The following is a 14,417-nucleotide window of genomic DNA, read 5'->3' as shown; positions in this document are numbered from 1 at the left end:
CCAAATCTCAGAGAGCACAGGTGGGATGAGTTATATTTTGAATGTGCACAAGTCAACTCAAGTTTTGGACATGAGCAGAAATCTTGTTCAAACATCTGAAATATTACAGTCCAGGGATTTATTAAATGAATAATGTATCACTGAGGTGAAAAATTGTCATATGCACATTTACAGAGGTTACTTCCCCAACAAAAGATGCAAAAGAGGGAAGAATAAATTAGGCCTAAGCTACATGTGTGCTGACTCAGATATAATTAGAAAAGTCGATCTAAAGGAGAATAAATAGATGAATGCAATACAGAATGCCTGACAGCCTTACTGCAATATTTTCCATTATGTTTTTATTTTTGGATTGTAATGTTTCCCTTTACATAAAGATATTTCAGGCATATTTATTCAGAAAAAGGTAGAAGTAGATGCATACAAATTCACCAAAATGCAGGAAATATAGTGTTTAATGCTAAAAAAAAATCTGGGGGAGGACCCCCAGACCCCCACATCATAAGTCAGCACACAAATCTGTAAGCAAAATCTTGGCATTTGGGTTGCCAGGCCAGTTATGATTAGACCAAATGTTGGTGCCATTTAACAAACTGGAAGCTAAAATGAACATACACTGGCTATTAACAAGCTGGGCAAGCCAATCACTGTTAAAAAGGCTATAATAGTGGTTTCTGATTCTCTTAAATCAACATAATTTTCTTGTTTAAAAAGATGTTTACATATTTGCCAACCAATATTTTCAAACATGTTCAATTTCATACATTTTCCAAGGGTGAAATCCGTTGCCTGCCTGTTAACATTAGCCTATAAAAGGTAAGAAATAATAATAAAGTAAGTGAATTGTAAAGTATTTCTCTTTGTTTGAACTAATCAACCCTACACATTAATACTGGAAAGAGTGCCCCTTTGGTGTAAAAACACATTAAGTCATTTTACGACACGATTTTGAATGACGACCATTCCCCGTAAATAAGGGCTCCCCCTCCCTACAAAAGCCAATTTAACCACTGCCTATAGGCTACTTAATATTGTACTTTACTAACTAGGCCTACTTTGATCTTGATAAGAGCCACCACAACCTCCTGGGCCAAACATTCATTTCTTCAGTGATTTAAAGAGGAAAGTTTGTCTTGAAGGATTTTGTCCGGCAGCAGATAAAACCTTCTCTTAATATGTACTTTGTATTAACACCTTATTTTGAAAACCGGAAGTAGTCCCATGTGTATCATTTCGCTCACTTCGCCAGCTTACTCTTCTCTTAATACATCCATGAGCTTACTCGATCTGGGACGTTTGAATGTATTTGCCACGCGTGCCAGTATAAGAGTGCACTACAATGTTTGTGTCGGTTGATTTGGCCACAGTCTGTTTTGTAGGCAGCAGGTAGCCTAAATGCCATTATATGATTTTTAAAAAGTATGTATGTATGCCTATAAAATACTATTGTTACATTTAGTCTTTTAGCTTGAGAACAGTACTCTCAGTTTCTCTGTAGCTCTGCAGGCTACCTTGATATAAAGCCTGTGTATCTTGCTGTATAGGAGCAGCTGGTCTGTCAGGAGCTGCCACTGCAGCCTCCGGTTTTGGAGCAGCAGTTGAATTGCTGAATAGCTAAGTCAGCTAAAAAAAATCAAGAAAGAACAATATGCATTTATGATGTTTTAACTTTTAAAATTTTGGGTAATGCAAATTACATCAGTTCACTTAATAACCAGCACCTTTGTCATCTTAGACAACTGAAATGTTTCGTGCAATAAACCTGTGAAAGATACTGGTTCAGTATTTCCATCTCCTTTTTTCCCTGCCTCTCCCTCCTCCTCCCCTTAGGCCTACTCTCTGTCTATTGTTGTCATCCATTGTTCAAATCAGGTAATCTGACGTTTGACTTAGGCCTATAAGCAGTGATGTGAGGATTTTACTGTATGTGTGACATGGTGAATAAGTGTCGCATTTTGATTGGTTGTGTTTGGAAAAGGAAAGCAAGTTACTTCCTGTTAGATTTTTGCGTCTTAGGTAGAGAATTGTGAGTAATGTTTTGAAAAGAATGTGTTTTATGCAATTGAAAACTGAGTGGAAGGCATGTTTCTACTGTTAATGTCAGTAAATTCGAGTAAAATCACAGGCTTCGCTTATCCTGTTCGAATGCGCCAGATGAAACTCAGACGTGGGTGGGTAATTTATAATTCACACGAGGTCCCTAGATAATACTTATCCCGTGCGAATAGGGCTTTAGGTAGAGAATTGTGAGTAATGTTTTTATGTAATTGAGTGAAAGGCTGAGAAATAGCTTATAGTTTTGGAGATTTTGTGTTTAGTTTGGCTCTTTGAGTGAGAGGTTTACAAAATCGTGTGACATATAAAGATTTCTGGTGTAAGCAGTTGTAAAAAAAACGTAGCAATACCTGAGACTGATCCTAACCTCCCTGACAGACTCAGTAAATTGTATAAAAATGCAATAACCTCTCCTCCACTCCACAGGAAGACGAGATGAGAGATACATTTCAGAGGCTGAAAAAGACTAGGACTAGGCTGCTGGCTTGGATAAGATCAGCCACAGTGCTTTTAAAACTCAATTATAATCCCTGTACCAAAATCCATCTCAGGTGAACCCATAACCATCACAGGCTCATTTACATTTCTGGCAGAGGCCTACAACACAAACGACATTTCACGCAACAATAGTGACGTTTTCATGTAGTTACTGATGTCAAGCCCCGCCTTCCCGCGGGCTGCAGCGTGATTCTCCTCGAAACTTTGCTGCCGCTGATAGCTTTCAAATAGCAGGGAAATACCGCCCTCCACTGACAAGAGTTTAGTATTACGGCTACGTTTTTGTTTGTCATTTATTTTAATTGAGAGGATGGGGACTTAAATAATTATGTATTTGTATTTATATTTATTTATTTAGATAAATGCTCCCTTTTTATTGCAATAAACTTTATGAAAATGAATGGTAAAGACTTTTTTGCCTCAAATAACTGCAGGTCATGCATGCTTAAGTTTCATTTTTGAAGAAATGAAAGCTAACCCAGCTGTTTATAAAACTCAGCCCAGTTCGTGACTCGTCAAAACAGAGAACGACATGGACCCTTGTAAGTACTGTTCCTTTGATACGTTTCTTTCAAAAGTACTTATTCTTTAATTAATATAAGCTTTTCTCATTTAAAAAAAATAATGATAGTAACCAAGGCAAATGTCTCATACGGACTGTGAATGTTGATTTCGTCTTTCTTCTTTTCAGGGACAGTTGCCACCGTGGCAGGAAGTACAGTGGCTGTTTTGCAGGCAGCAGGTAAATGCCATTACATGATTAAAAAGTATGTATGCCTATAAAATGCTATTGTTACATTTAGTCTTTAAAGCTTCAGAACAATATTCTCTCAGTTTCTCTGTAGCTCTATACCCTGATATAAAGCCTGTGTATCTTGCTGTAGGTGCAGCTGGTCTGTCAGGAGCTGCCACTGCAGCTGTGGCTGGAGCTGGAGCAGCAGCTGCAGCAGCGGCTGAATATCTAAGTCAGCAATAAAAAAAATATCAAGAAGGAACCAGATGCACTTCTAATGTTTTTACTTTTTGAATTGTGGGTAATGCAAATTACATCAGTTCACTTAATAACCAGCACTTTTGTCGTCTTAGACAATTGAAATGCTTTGTGCAATAAACCTGTGAAAGATACTGGTTCAGTGTCGTCTGTAAATATATCCATTCCTCATTATGTCCACCACAAAGGACTGAGTTAGTGTTCCTTATTTTATAAACTTTTTAAAATTAAAGCATCGCTTCTTTCCGGTCACATTGTGGACATTAAAACTAAACACTGAGCTGAATGACGCAAAGCTCATCCAGCTCTTTATAGTCTGGAGATTATCAGCAATTGGTTTATAACTATGAGAAACACCTTTTACTTTTGTTATGTAGCCTAATGTTGATTAGTGTTTCTTTACAACTGCTTACAGATGCTATGTCTCCTTTTTCAAAACTCTACACACAATTCCCCAAACTGCACACACAAAATGCCTCATATCTCCTTTACAATGAAACACTGCATTCAAAATGCCATAAACACATCTCAAAATGAAGCATTTGCACTTTTTTCATAATAAAAAATTGATATACAAACAACAACAACAAAGTTAAAATAAATACAAAAGTCCTTGACAGCACCTCAGACAGTATACCACATACCAGTACATTGTCTGCATATTTCAAACATATTAAATATTTACTTCAAGCAAATTTTCAATTAGTGCCCACTTCTGTCGAAAAATTTCAATTTCAACTGCAAGTCTGCTGTCATCTTCTCAAACATGTATATCTGTTTCAGTCTATGTGTCCATTCGGTCACAGTGGGTTCACGCACCTTCATCCAGTTCACAGTGATTATCTTCGTAGCTGACATATATGCAATACAAATAAATGGGATTTACTGAACTGATCTGAAGGGAAACCTTCAAGCAAAAAAAATTCCGGGTGCATTGGAATATCTCTTTCTAAAACTTTATTCGATTGCAATGATCAGGCAAAATGATCAGGCAATGATCAGGCAAAATAACCTGCAGTTATTTTGCCTGAAATAACTGCAGGTCATGCATGCTGGAAGAACACTATTATGATCTCTTAAGTATACATGTAGTACTTCACTTGATAAGAGCCACCATGACATCCAGGGCCAACACATTAATTTCTTCAGTGACTTAAAGATGAAAGATTGTTTCTGTTTGAATGCAGGTTTGAAGGAAACAGTCCAAACTAAACTGGTTTAGCAACTCTTTAGTGTATTTTGTTTTTCTTCTTATGTTCCAAACACAGTAATGACTTAGCACCTCAGAAATGTTAATTACTTGAGTCTATTTGGGTTAAATGGAGATAAAGACTCTGTGACGCCCTCCTCTGTTCAGATTAAGAAAGTTTCATTTCTGCAGAAATGAAACCTAACCGCCCCCCCACCCCCCCACCCAGAGTGTATAAAACCCAGTTCAAGACTCATCAGGACGGGTACGCTATACAGCAAGACATGGGACTATGTGAGTATCATTTTTCTTTGGGCTACTTTTTTAACTGCTGATACTTTTACTTATATAGGCTTTTCTCGTGATAAAATAATAATGTCTTTAATTAAGCAAGATGAACTGTAAATGTTGATTTCGGTTTTCATCTTGTGTTTCAGTAACGTTCGTTGCTCTAGGAGGAGGAGCAGGTAAGACTTCTACAGCTTTAATGGATCACCTGTGTTTATTTTTGAAGACATAACTATATTATGCATGATTCATTTTAAACTGAGCTGACAGATTAGCACACAATCATTAACAACAAAGTTCCCTCTGCTGTGTTGTGTTGTCCATGTGCAGTAGCTGGTGTTGTCGGGGCTCCTTTTGTTCTGGGAGCCATAGGTTTCACCTCAGCTGGAATAGCAGCAGGCTCCTATGCTGCCAGCATGATGTCGGCTGCTGCGGTCGCTAACGGAGGAGGAGTGGCAGCAGGAAGTCTGGTGGCTATTTGTCAGGCAGCAGGTAAAACCCTTAACTTGATTTTTTTTTCGTTTTTGTTTAAATGTTAATCTTGTGGTTTTGACGTTCATCTTAATGGTAATTTCACATTGTCATAATGATGTGTAGCTTTTGGTTTACAATACAGTGTTTATGTAGAACATGACGCTAGTAGCCTAATGCTACCATTTTACTTAGGCTAGCCTACTCTTTTAGCTTGAGGACAATCCTTTTGTCAGCTTCTCTGTACCTTGATATTGAACCTGTGTATTTCTCGCTGTGTAGCTGCAACTGGTCTGTCAGGAGCTGCCACTGCAGCTGCGGCTGGCGCTGGAGCAGCTGGTGTTGGAGGAACAGTGCTAGGCCTCGCTGCACTCATCTGAATACCATGAAGGACCAAGATGCTTTCACGATCTTTTTTTTTACTTTTGCCAGATGAAGGAAGCAATTGCAAATTACATCAGTTAATTTAATTTACTAAACAGCACTTTTTGTGATTTCAGACAATGTTTTGTGCAATAAATCTGTGTAACCTGTGAAAGATACTGGTTCAGAGTGTCATCTGTAAACATTTCCATTCCTCATAATATCTACCAGAAAGGACAGAGTGAGTAAATGTATGACGTGTTCACTAGTTTATTATTGTGTTGCCCAAAAAAATCTATAGACATACATTCTTTACAATTGTACTGTGCTCAAAGATAAATCTTATAGCGTACGTGCGCAAAAAATATAATCTTTCAGGACTTCATGGGCTCCGTATTAATGTTATTGATAACAGGCCACGTCTATGCTCTTATCATCGGGTAGGTTCACCTGACAACTTGAACAGAAAGTGAAACAGATATTGCCCGTCTCTTTCTGTAAACAGAAGATGAGCTTTCATTTTCACCCAAACACAAGCTTTCATATAACAGGGACCGTGACAAGAGTTTAGTATTACACCAAGGTGTTTTCATAGTTTTAAAGTCGTTCATCATTTAAATGAGACGATGGGGACTTGAAGAATATGGCCATTAGATCTCTGGATATGCCTTGACTCAAATAGCAGATTTAATTAAATTCTCCTTTATTTATTGCAGTTAACTGTTCGTATAGCCTAACATAAACGGTGAAAACAATTTATCGTCAAAGTAGGCTAGCTGCAGGACCTAAATAACACTATTATGATCTCTTAAATAGCCTATATACCTATAGGCTACTTAATATTGTACTTTACTAACTAGGCCTACTTTGATCTTGATAAGAGCCACCACAACCTCCTGGGCCAAACATTCATTTCTTCAGTGATTTAAAGAGGAAAGTTTGTCTTGAAGGAGGTGGCTATTTGTCCGGCAGCAGATAAAACCTTCTCTTAATATGTACTTTGTATTAACACCTTATTTTGAAAACCAGAAGTAGTCCCATGTGTATCATTTCGCTCACTTCGCTAGTCCGTCCGTAGCTTACTCTTCTCTTAGTACATCCATGAGCTTACTCGATCTGGGACGTTTGAATGTATTTGCCACGCGTGCCAGTATAAGAGTGCACTACAATGTTTGTGTCGGTTGATTTGGCCACAGTCTGTTTTGTAGGCAGCAGGTAGCCTAAATGCCATTATATGATTTTAAAAAAGTATGTATGTATGCCTATAAAATACTATTGTTACATTTAGTCTTTTAGCTTGAGAACAGTACTCTCAGTTTCTCTGTAGCTCTGCAGGCTACCTTGATATAAAGCCTGTGTATCTTGCTGTATAGGAGCAGCTGGTCTGTCAGGAGCTGCCACTGCAGCCTCCGGTTTTGGAGCTTCTCTGTACCTTGATATTGAACCAGCAGTTGAATTGCTGAATAGCTAAGTCAGCTAAAAAAAATCAACAAAGAACAAGATGCATTTCTGATGTTTTGACTTTTTTAATTTTGGGTAATGCAAATTACACCAGTTCACTTATAACCAGCACTTTTGTCATCTTAGACAACTGAAATGGTTTGTGCAATAAACCTGTGAAAAATACTGGTTGTGTCATCTGTAAATATTTCCATCTCCTTTTTTCCCTGCCTCTCCCTCCTCCTCCCCTTACTCTGTCTATTGTTGTCATCCATTGTTCAAATCAGGTAATCTGATGTTTGACATATTTATAGGCCTATACTTAAGCAGTGATTGGTTAGTGATCAGTTAAGCAAAATGTGAGGATTTTACTGTATGTGTGACATGGTGAATAAGTGTAGCATTTTGATTGGTTGTGTTTGGAAAAAGGAAAGCAAGTCACTTCCTGTTAGATTTTTGTGTCTTAGGTAGAGAATTGTGAGTAATGTTTTGAAAAAAAGTGTTTAATGTAATTGAAAACTGAGTGGAAGGCCCCTGTTTACACGATGACGCTCTCGGGTGAAAACGAAAAAATATTTTATCGGATGTGCCTTTCGTTTATACGGCGACGGCGTTTTTGGGGCTTAAAAACGCAAAAAAGTGAAACCACCCTCCAGAGTGGAAATCTTAAAAACGCTCCACCGTCGCGTTACCGTCTAAAGGGTAAAAACGCAAAAGTCTGAAGACAGCGGTGTGGAGAGAGACGAGAAAAAGGCGTCTGTTGTTACGGAGTAGGATACAGAAATTATAGGCTCCTGTTAGAATTTCAATGTAATGGCTCAATATTTAAATGATTTCAACAATGTGGATAAGGTTGTTATAGTTCGATGACGATATGTAGGCTATTCATTTGAGCCAGAGCAGGCGACAACGTTACGGATGAAGAGAGAGAGAGAGAGAGCGAGTGGCAGCGGTCAGCGGGCAGAGGTCAGCGGGCAGAGGAGGGTCTGCTTCAGCCTCCTCTGCCCGCTGCCTCTCGCTCTCAAGCAGCGGCTGAAGGGCCGCGAGGCTCAGGGTATTGGTAGTGCTCCCGTGGGTGCTGTGTTGTGGCTTATCACGGTCAATTGTGCCGGTCATCATCAGACAAACATGCAACTCCACCTCCTCGTCTTTCCAGACGAGCTTTTGTTGTTCGCTTCGGCATGTTTTGGTTTCGCGCTACTAAGGAGAGAAGTAGAAGGAATGTTCTACACAGGTGGGTGCCTTGGTGGTGTTGTGTGGCAGTGCCACCTAGTCACCTGGAGTGCATACTACATCGAATTTCACACACTTTTGCGTCACCATATGCACGCAGATTTCCCCTCCATAACGCTCGTCTAAACGCAGAATAAAAAGTGATAACGCAACGCCACTTTTGCGTTTTCTCTTCATATCGTTTCCGTGTAAACATAGAAATATCTTATAGTTTTTGAGATTTGGTGTTTAGTTTGGCTCTTTGAGTGAGAGGTTTACAAAATCGTGTGACATGTAAAGATTTTTGGTGTAAGCAGTTGTAAAAAACAGTAAGGTAACAATACCTGAGACTGATCCTAACCTCCCTGACAGACTCAGTACATTTTATAAAAATGCAATAACCTCTCCTCCACTCCACAGGAAGACGAGATGAGAGATACATTTCAGAGGCTGAAAAAGACTAGGACTAGGCTGCTGGCTTGGATAAGATCAGCCACAGTGCTTTTAAGATTCAATTATAATCCCTGTACCAAAATCCATCTCAGGTGAACCCATAACCATCAAAGGCTCATTTACATTTTTTGGCAGAGGCCTACAACACAAACGACATTTCACGCAACAACAGTGACGTTTTCATGTAGTTACTGATGTCAAGCCCCCTCTTCCCGCGGGCTGCAGCGTGATTCTCCTCGAAACTTTGCTGCCGCTGATAGCTTTCAAATAGCAGGGAAATACCGCCCTCCACTGACAAGAGTTTAGTAGGCCTATTATGGCTAAATCTTTTTACAGTCATTTATTTTAATTGAGAGGATGGGTAGGCTACTTAAATAATGATGTATTTGGCCATTAGATAAATGCTCCCTTTTTATTGCAATAAACTTTATGAAAATTAATGGTAAAGACATTTTTGCCTGAAATAACTGCAGGTCATGCATGCTTAAGTTTCATTTTTGAAGAAATGAAACCTAACCCAGCTGTTGTTTATAAAACTCAGCCCAGTTCGTGACTCATCAAAACAGAGAACGACATGGACCCTTGTAAGTACGTTCTTTGAACCGTACTTATTCTCTAATTAATATAAGCTTTTCTCATTTAAAAAATGATAGTAACGAAGGCAAATGTCTCATACGGACTGTGAATGTTGATTTCGTCTTTCTTCTTTTCAGGGACAGTTGCCACCGTGGTAGGAGGTGCAGGTAGGACTTTAAACTGTCCAGCCTTATGTTTACTTTTTTTAAACTTACTTGAATGCGTTAAATTATAAATCATTTTACATTCTAAACGTATATCATGCATGATCCATTTTAAAGTGGCCTGACAAATTAGCACACTATCATTGACAACAAAGTTTCCTCTGCTGTGTTGTGTTGTCCATATGCAGTAGGTGCTGTGGTCGCAGCTCCTGTTGTTCTGGGAGCCGTAGGTTTCACCTCAGCTGGAATAGCAGCAGGCTCCTATGCTGCTGGCATGATGTCGGCTGCTGCAGTCGCTAACGGAGGAGCAGTGGCAGCAGGAGGGATAGTGGCTGCTTTGCAGTCAGCAGGTATGCCATCACATGATTAAAAAAAGTGTGCATGCCTATAAAATGCTATTGTTACATTTAGTCTTTAAAGCTTCAGAACAATATTCCCTCAGTTTCTCGGTAGCTCTATACCTTGATATAAAGCCTGTGTATCTTGCTGTATAGGTGCAGCTGGTCTGTCAGGAACTGCCACTGCAGCTGTGGCTGGAGCTGGAGCAGCAACAGCTGCAGCAGTAGCGGAATGGCTAAATATCTAAGTCAGCTACAAAAAGATCAAGAAGGAAGATGCATTTCTGTTGTTTTTACTTTTTGAATTGTGGGCAATGCAAATTATATCAGTTCACTGATAACCAACAACAATAACCAGCACGTTTGTCATCTTAGACAACTGAAATGTTTTGTTCAATAAACCTGTGAAAGATACTGGTTCAGTGTCGTCTGTAAATATATCCATTCCTTATTATGTCCACCACAAAGGACTGAGTTAGTGTTCATTATTTTATAAACTTTTTAAAATGAAAGCATAACTTCTTTCTGGTCACATTGTGGACATTAAAACTAAACACTGAGCTGAATGATGCTAAGCTCATCCAGCTCTTTATAGTCTGGAGATTATCAGCAGTTGGTTTATAACTATGAGCAACACCTTTTACTTTTATTATGTAGCCTAATATTGATTAGCGTTGCTTTACAACTGCTTACAGACGGTTTTAAAACTGTCTCCTTTTTTCAAAACTCTACACACAATTCCCAAAACTGCACACACAAAATGCAAAATGCCTCATATCTCCTTTAAAATGAAATAATGCATTCAAAATGCCATAAACACATCTCAAAATGAAGCATTTGCATCAAATGGCAAACACTTTTTTCATAATAGAAAATCTTTTGATATACCATGGTAAACACTGTTGTTCTAAATGTAAACCTCTTTTGTTTTCACAGCCCTACATCTACATTTCCATACAATGTTCTAGAGTGAAAGTAATCTGCTGAGAGTGGTTGAAAAGTACACTCAATGCAATGTTGAAACAAAAATATTTGGGCTGGCTGGCTGGGTGGGTGGGGGTATTGTATGCAAAACAAAGTAATTGGTCATCTTAGATGTTTCGGTAATAAACCTGAAAGTTACTGGTTCAGTGTCATCTGTAAATATTTCCATCTCCTTTTTTCAAAACTCTACACACAATTCAAAACTGCACACACAAAATGCAAAATGCCTCATTGTATTCTATGCAAAACAAAGTCGGATTGATTGATTGATAATGCTGAAATAGTCATTAGATAGTTACATACCTGTTCTCATTTCTGAAGGTTTGAATTACAGTATGGATGCCACTGTAAAGCAACTCAAGTTGGGCAGGACTCTCAGTCCAGCTTCTCTAATGGTTAACCCGTGGTTGATCACATGATCACCAGTGTGGCTCTGATCATATCAGTGATGGCTCTCCTTTCTTCGCTACTTTGCTCTCATCCTCTTCTTCCTCCTCCTCCTCTTCCAACTCTTGTCCTGATTGTCGTCCCCTGCCTCTCCCTCCTCCTCCCCTTACTCTCTGTCTATTGTTGTCATCCATTGTTCAAATCAGGTAATCTGACGTTTGACATATTTATAGGCCTATACTTAAGCAGTGATTGGTTAGTGATCAGTTAAGCATAATATGTTTGCACATGTGAGGATTTTACTGTATGTGTGACATGTTGAATAAGTGTAGCATTTTGATTGGTTGTGTTTGGAAAAGGAAAGCAAGTCACTTCCTGTTAGATTTTTGTGTCTTAGGTAGAGAATTGTGAGTAATATTTTTAAAAAAAAGTTTTTCTTATAGTTTGGGAGATTTGGTTTTTAGTGTGGCTCTTTGAGTGAGAGGTTTACAAAATCGTGTGACACGTAAAGATTTTTGTGTACAAGCAGTTGTAAAAACCTGTAAGGTAACAATACCTGAGACTGATCCTGACCTCCCTGACAGACTCAGTAAATTGTATAAAAAATGCAACAACATCTCCTCCACTCCACAGGAAGACGAGATGAGAGATACATTTCAAAGGCTGAAAAAGACTAGGACTAGGCTGCTGGTTTGGATAAAATGCTTTTAAGACTATTCCTGTACCAAAATCCATCTCGTATAAACCCATAACCATCAAAGGGTCATTTACATTTCTTGGCAGAGGCCTACAACACAAACGACATTTCATGCAACAACAGTGACGTTTTCTCATGTAGTTACTGATGTCAAGCCCCCTCTTCCCGCAGGCTGCAGCGTGATTCTCCTCGAAACTTTGCTGCCGCTGATAGCTTTCAAATAGCAGGGAAATACCGCCCTCCACTGACAAGAGTTTAGTATTATGGCAACGTTTTTTTACAGTCATTTTATTTTTAACAGCCATCACTGAAGTAGGTATCCAAGGACTCTGTGACGCCCTCCTCTGTTCAGATTAAGAAAGTTTCATTTCTGCAGAAATGAAATCTAGTAGGCGTAGTCCGAGGTGGGGTTGCTAGGCTACGCTACATGTCAAGGTCCCACCGTCACCAGCACTCACTCCTCCCACTCATTCACATTCCCCATTGCTCACTCCTCTCAGCCGTTCACTATCTCCTCAATATTGATTACTCGCACCTGCACTTCATTATACCACGTCATCAGTTCACCACCTTTATAAGCAGCACAGGCACATTCACTGTCTGGTCTCGTTGCTTCACGACACTTAGCTAGACTCGCTCTCGTTGACTACCTGTTAATTCTACTGGAGTAGGCTACTTACCTGTAGTTATCCTCCTGTTATCTGCTGCTGTCCTGAACCTAACAGAGAACCTGCCTACGATCTGCCTGTTTGTCCTGCTCTCTGTTCCTCATGACAAAACATGACACTATAAATGCATGATTCATTTTAAAGTGAGCTGACAGAATAACACACTAGCATTAACAACAAAGTTTCCTCTGCTGTCTTGTTGTCCATGTGCAGTAGGTGCTGCGGTCGCAACTCCTGTTGTTCTGGGAGTAGTAGGAGCCATAGGTTTCACCTCAGCTGGAATAGCAGCAGGCTCCTATGCTGCCGGCATGATGTCGGCTGCTGCAGTCGCTAACGGAGGAGGAGCGGCAGAGAAGTACAGTGGCTGCTTTGCAGGCAGTAGGTAAATGTCATTAGCCTACATGATTACAAAAGTGTGTATGCCTATAAGATGCTATTTTTACATTTAGTCTTTATCTTGAGAACAATACTCTGTTTCTCTGTAGCTCTATACCTTGATATTATAAAGCCTGTGTAATCTTTCTTTAGGAGCAGCTGGTCTGTCAGGAGCTGCCACTGCAGCTATGACTGGAGCTGGAGCAGCAGCTGGCGCAGCAGTGGGATGGCTGGCTGCCATAATTATCTAAAAAATCAAGACTGAACAAGATGAAGATTTTTACTTTTGCCAAGTGAAGGAGGCAACTGCAAATTAGGCTATATTAGTTCACCTAACAGAACTTTTGCGTTGTGCAATAAATCGGTTTTGTTTGTAATAAATTGCTTCAGTGTCGCCTCTAAATATTTCCATTCCTCATAACATCCACCAGAAAGGACTGGGTGAGTTAAAGAGTGAAAGTGTTCACTGGTTCATTAAAGTCTTTTAATTGAAGTAGCATTAATATTTTTGTTCTGGTCAGTTAAGACCATAAACCTAAAACCCTGAGCTGAAAGATGCTATAAAGAATACAGCTGATGGTAGGGGTTTTATGGCTGGGAGATTATGTGCTGTTCATTACTCAGTGACACCTTTTACATTTTACACAGTCACTTGTTTCATTGTTATATATTTATATTGATTATTGTAGCTTTAAGGTAATGGGTGTAGGGGAAGTTTTCCATCTGCTGGTTGAACATAATGTCTCACACATTCATTTCAGCTGGTCCCCATATATTTGTAAATTCTGATTAGAACCGTTTGGAATCGTTTAGAAAAATTTTTGTTTCAAATCAGGTCATCAGGGTTTCGAAGTTTTGGTTTCCATGGCGGCCACTGTATTTCTAGGCACTTGTGTTGCAGCCGTGAAGCACAATGAGCACAAATTTGTTGTTACAAATTTTATATTTTGGATTAGCTGAAAGATGTGAGGCAGACTGACAGACCCCTATTGTACAGCCGATGAACATCCTGAAAATGCGAGGCGGGCTGCATTTAAACAACCTTTGGGCTTATTGATATACTTGATGACGAGGAAATTGGGAAGTTCTAGACTTTTCATTTTGTTATAACAGTAGTATACTTGCTTCTTGAATGATGCTTGAGGGTGAGTGTGTGGCATATACTGGACATGAAAACAAAATTGACTTATCAAAGTATATGGACACAATAGTAGCCTACAGACACAATTTGTAGTTGTCTTCATTATTAACAATTGATTCGTTGCATA

General features: G+C 39.2%; 2 protein-coding genes across 3 annotated transcripts; both read left to right on the top strand.

The window, feature by feature from the left end:
• The first annotated feature begins 3,034 nt into the window (after positions 1-3,034).
• Positions 3,035-13,533, top strand: LOC120549682 (interferon alpha-inducible protein 27-like protein 2A). The gene is made up of 5 exons (XM_039786763.1): positions 3,035-3,095; positions 9,674-9,703; positions 9,889-10,050; positions 12,988-13,152; positions 13,303-13,533. The coding sequence occupies exons 1-5, from the start codon at positions 3,086-3,088 to the stop codon at positions 13,398-13,400; spliced, it is 465 nt and encodes a 154-aa protein (XP_039642697.1). The 5' UTR covers positions 3,035-3,085; the 3' UTR covers positions 13,401-13,533.
• Positions 4,913-10,452, top strand: LOC120549683 (interferon alpha-inducible protein 27-like protein 2A). 2 transcript variants are annotated; one of them, XM_039786765.1, is made up of 4 exons: positions 4,913-5,027; positions 5,171-5,200; positions 5,352-5,513; positions 10,195-10,452. In XM_039786765.1, exons 1-4 carry the CDS (start codon positions 4,928-4,930, stop codon positions 10,284-10,286), a joined length of 384 nt encoding a protein of 127 aa, XP_039642699.1. In that variant the 5' UTR covers positions 4,913-4,927; the 3' UTR covers positions 10,287-10,452. The 2 variants fall into 2 exon arrangements, with proteins under 2 accessions (XP_039642699.1, XP_039642698.1); XM_039786764.1 differs by lacking the exon at positions 10,195-10,452 and adding an exon at positions 5,775-6,034.
• Positions 13,534-14,417: the final 884 nt, after the last annotated feature.

Source organism: Perca fluviatilis, chromosome 20 (genome assembly GCF_010015445.1).
Source record: "Perca fluviatilis chromosome 20, GENO_Pfluv_1.0, whole genome shotgun sequence".
Taxonomy (NCBI): Eukaryota; Metazoa; Chordata; class Actinopteri; order Perciformes; family Percidae; genus Perca; species Perca fluviatilis.
This window is presented reverse-complemented; position numbering and strand designations above follow the sequence as displayed.

What these genes read in the sequence shown, in the direction of transcription:
- LOC120549682 (XM_039786763.1), top strand. An exon ending in GGCTGCTTTGCAGTCAGCAG is followed by an intron (nt 10,051 to 12,987) that starts GTATGCCATCAC and finishes GTCCATGTGCAG; the next exon opens with TAGGTGCTGCGGTCGCAACT. An exon ending in CAGTGGCTGCTTTGCAGGCA is followed by an intron (nt 13,153 to 13,302) that starts GTAGGTAAATGT and finishes ATCTTTCTTTAG; the next exon opens with GAGCAGCTGGTCTGTCAGGA.
- LOC120549683 (XM_039786764.1), top strand. Translation starts at nt 4,928, where the DNA reads ATGAAACCTAACCGCCCCCCCACCCCCCCACCCAGAGTGTATAAAACC. An exon ending in ACAGCAAGACATGGGACTAT is followed by an intron (nt 5,028 to 5,170) that starts GTGAGTATCATT and finishes CTTGTGTTTCAG; the next exon opens with TAACGTTCGTTGCTCTAGGA. An exon ending in GGCTATTTGTCAGGCAGCAG is followed by an intron (nt 5,514 to 5,774) that starts GTAAAACCCTTA and finishes CTCGCTGTGTAG; the next exon opens with CTGCAACTGGTCTGTCAGGA.